General features: G+C 34.5%; 1 protein-coding gene across 1 annotated transcript; it reads right to left on the bottom strand.

Annotated features, from left to right (window-relative positions):
• Nucleotides 1-86: 86 nt before the first annotated feature.
• LOC116850249 (N-alpha-acetyltransferase 25, NatB auxiliary subunit-like) lies at nucleotides 87-3121 on the bottom strand (the record flags this gene model as incomplete). Its single annotated transcript, XM_032828289.1, is given in 7 exon segments — nucleotides 87-431; nucleotides 492-796; nucleotides 924-1233; nucleotides 1324-1381; nucleotides 1384-1546; nucleotides 1754-2007; nucleotides 2893-3121. Coding segments are annotated over 7 exon segments (1626 nt in total), but the record flags the coding sequence as incomplete, so codon positions are not given.
• Nucleotides 3122-3786: the final 665 nt, after the last annotated feature.

The raw sequence follows: 3786 nt of genomic DNA, 5'->3' as shown, positions 1-3786 counted from the left end.
ATATATATATATATATATATATATATTTTTTTATATCAACTAGTAAATTTAAAAAATTTAGCTTTATAAAACCGACTTGAATTAAATAGATATAAAGACCGACTTTCTTTCTCTCTCTCTCTTTTTACATAGAACCGCAAAGATTTAATCTATTATACCTGAAAATACATACATCTTTATAGTTGGCTATGAAAAATTTCGCTGTATGATCAAGAGTCGTCGAGGCCAACGATAAGTCACCGAGAGGTGCGAGTAGAGGTACATGAAGATGACCCAGTGAGTCTAGTTGCAGGTGCTTAACGTCGAGTAGTGTAAACGCACGATCGGCCGCAACCACTAAACCGACCTCCAAGTATATCCGCACGAGCAGAATTTTTACGTGAAAATTTGCAGGACTCGATAGGAGACTACGTTCCAACAACGACATTGCCCTGCAAATCCACCACTGTAAAAACTGTATATACTTTCAGGGTATTACCAACGATCATTACCTATAAAGGAAAGACGCGTCATTAGTGTCAACCCATAATTGATGCAGCAGATGCGAAGCTAATAAAATGTACGAATCCGCCGGACAGAAATTGGTCGGCAATCGTTCTTGCACCGGACAGAGTTCGTTGCCCTTTTCGTACAAATCGCACAGTCGCTTTATCAGTTTTTCCTGTTTATTTCTGTCTGCTAAAGGAGGATGGTGGAAACCGCAAATACGTCGCAACTGTTCTAAGTGGATATACTTTTGCAACTGTTGTACGGTAGTTGGAAACTCGTCTGGCGCGACACTAATGTCTTTTTCGATCTACAATATCGCAAATATATATCATACAAATGTTTGATGTAACAAGCCATATAAAAAAGATGAGGATGTTAATGCAATTGTATGCACTTTAAGAATGTTTATCCAAGTTTTATCCTGTTTTTCTTACCCTTTCGAGTAACTCCGCTTTGCTCTTAGGTGTGAGTATACTTAAATATAATCGCAAGTCACTAACTACACAGCCTTTTTCTCCAAATTGTGAAAAATATTGATGCATAAGATCCACAGATTGCAAGCTGTACTGTGCATCTTTGTCAGTACAGGTACGTTTCAGTAATTCCAAGCGTGCCAAGTAAGGCGCGCGAATTTTGTTTTCGGACATATTAATAATATTGTTAAGGAAATCCAAGCATTCTGTCGGTTGTGAAAAGTTTAAGGCCATCGAAAGGTAATTTTGATAAAACGCCCAATTATCAGTGCTGTATAATAAATATATAATTGTAATTGCGCGTAACATCGAGTCTTCCTTCCTTGTAAATATTAAGAGAATATTGATTATGGACTCTTACTTTTTTCTAATAAGTTCTTGATATGCTTCAGCAGCTTCAGGGAAACGTTCTAATTTCTTAAAAGTGTCGCCTTTCGTTGTGGCACGTATGAAAGATGCGAAGCTAAAGGACTAGACAATACGTTTAATATCTCTTCATTTTTGTCTTGCAGCTCTAAAATCATTAAGTAAAGCTGCACCTCTTGTTCAGCTTCCATTTTGCCTTCCTTTACTAACTTTAGGACCTGATGTACTCACAGAAATTATTTCATTAGTTATTTTCGCGATATCTTAATACATTACTAGTAAATTTTGATTCTATAAACATGTGCAATTACACATAATAGTAATTAGTGTAATGAGGGATAGTAAGAATTTTATACATAAAATTATATATAATTATATGTATATATAAGTTACACATAATTACAGATAAAGATTAATGTACAAACCATTCTCTCTGCCAAAGGCAACGTAACCCCTTTTGCCAGCTTCTCATCTGAATGAGTAGCCTGCATCACTATACTCATAACAGCCCAGAAGTAATACGGATTCTTAGGTTTTACTTTATACAAGGCTATGGCAGTTTGTTGCTGTTTCTTATAATCACCAAGGCGAACATACGACATGAAAAGATGCGTCAGAAGCTCCTCATTATGTGGATCAGCTTTTGCAGCAGCTTCATAAACTTCGCTAATTTTGTCGGCTGTACATAAACAAATTCAACAAAGTAGGCATAGCACACACAATCACAATGTAACTTGAAATATGTCAATCATCATAGATTTCAAAATTACGTCTATGTGGGTTGTTTTCATATTGTTTATCTAATATATATCAGCCTTTTGTCATATAGATAATGTAAACTATGTAGAATATTGTATAACAAAAATATACAAAAAGAATAATTAAACTATGAGAATATTGTATAACAAAAATATACAAAAAGAATAACTAAACTATGAGACAGAGTTACACATTGTACCCATTTTGTATATTAATAATAAATGTAATGTAAACTATGTAGAATATTGTATGATAAAAAATATACAAAAAGAGTAATTAAACTGTGAGATAGAGTTATATATATATAATGTATTAATAATATAGTGTATTAATAATAAATATAATGTTTAAAAAAGACAATAAATTTCAAGAAATTTTCATTTCACTATATGATATGTAATTGGTAGATTTAACTTTAAGAATGTAAGTTTAAGAATATAACTTTAAAAACCAGAGAATTCTATGAATTCTAACTTATTTAACTTACTTATTTAGGAAACATCAATCATAAAAATTTACACCATTCTAAATGTTGAATAAAATATAAACTTAATTTTTGAGCAAACCGTATCTTCCTTAAACAACATCTATATATTGTTCATAAGGATATCTCCTATACAGTTTACATTGTCTACACATCGATGTAAAGTATTATGATTTACACACAAAGACCACAACCACTATATATACAATTTTAACATCATAAATATAAATCTGTACATCTTATTATATCAAAAAAGAGTTTGAAGAAGTTGAAGCATGAATTACAACAGTCAATAAACTGTGACATTGACTGAGAACTTACGCTGAAGTGTCTCTCTGTAGCAAATACTCATTGCCTGCAAAGTAGAATCCTCACAGGGCACCTCAGACCGTACTTTATCCATAATAACTTGGCACTCATCCTGCTTGCCCAGTCGCAGCAAGGCCAAGGCCTTGAGCACCCTGGCACACTGATTACCTGGTTGCTTTCTAAGCACCTTATCTGCCTCTTGGAGAGCTTTCTTATTGTTCCCATTGTCCAACCAGTCTGAAAATTAGAGAAGCTTCACTGGCTGCCGTTACATAACCTAGTTGCCGGTCTGCCGGATACGACCAGGGGTTCCAAACTCTTATGGGCTAAAAGTGGTCAGTGTTTGTGGCGCCCTCGCTCTATAGCAGGCAGCAAAGTGGAACTAATATCTGTTCTTTTTAGCTGAACTAGTGCAGCTAAGTGGAACAGATTAACAATCTGTTATGGCCATTATATTGTATACGTGATACGACGTCATACTCGTATATAACGTGAAAAACAATAAAGTTTGCGTGAAAAGGGAAATCATGGTGAGAGCGTGTTGTGTGTCAAACTGTTCTTCGAGAGGAAATATGCCAACTCACACATTTCCGAAGGATTTGGAACGCCGCAACAAATGGTTTCATAATTTGCATATGAAACCTCCATGCGAAGAAAGCGAAATAAAAAAATTGAGAGTATGCTACTAGCACTTTTGTGAGGATAATTATAGTGACTCATCATCAAGACGAATATTATTGCATTATGCAATTCCATCTGTAAATTTGCCACATCAGGAATTAAGCAGCCAAGAACAGCATTAACAAAACAGTCCAAAATCGCATACAGAGCAAAATAAAGAACAACATGAAGACGCGGAAGCATTATCATACAATGAGAGCATTCTTTTACAACAAGAAAAACAGC

The sequence above is a fragment of the Odontomachus brunneus genome, unplaced genomic scaffold, assembly GCF_010583005.1.
Source record: "Odontomachus brunneus isolate Ranch 3 - 2012 unplaced genomic scaffold, Obru_v1 Obru_scaffold_138, whole genome shotgun sequence".
Classification (NCBI taxonomy): Eukaryota; Metazoa; Arthropoda; class Insecta; order Hymenoptera; family Formicidae; genus Odontomachus; species Odontomachus brunneus.
Note: the sequence above shows the minus strand (reverse complement) of the source record. Positions and strands in the feature narration are given on the sequence as shown.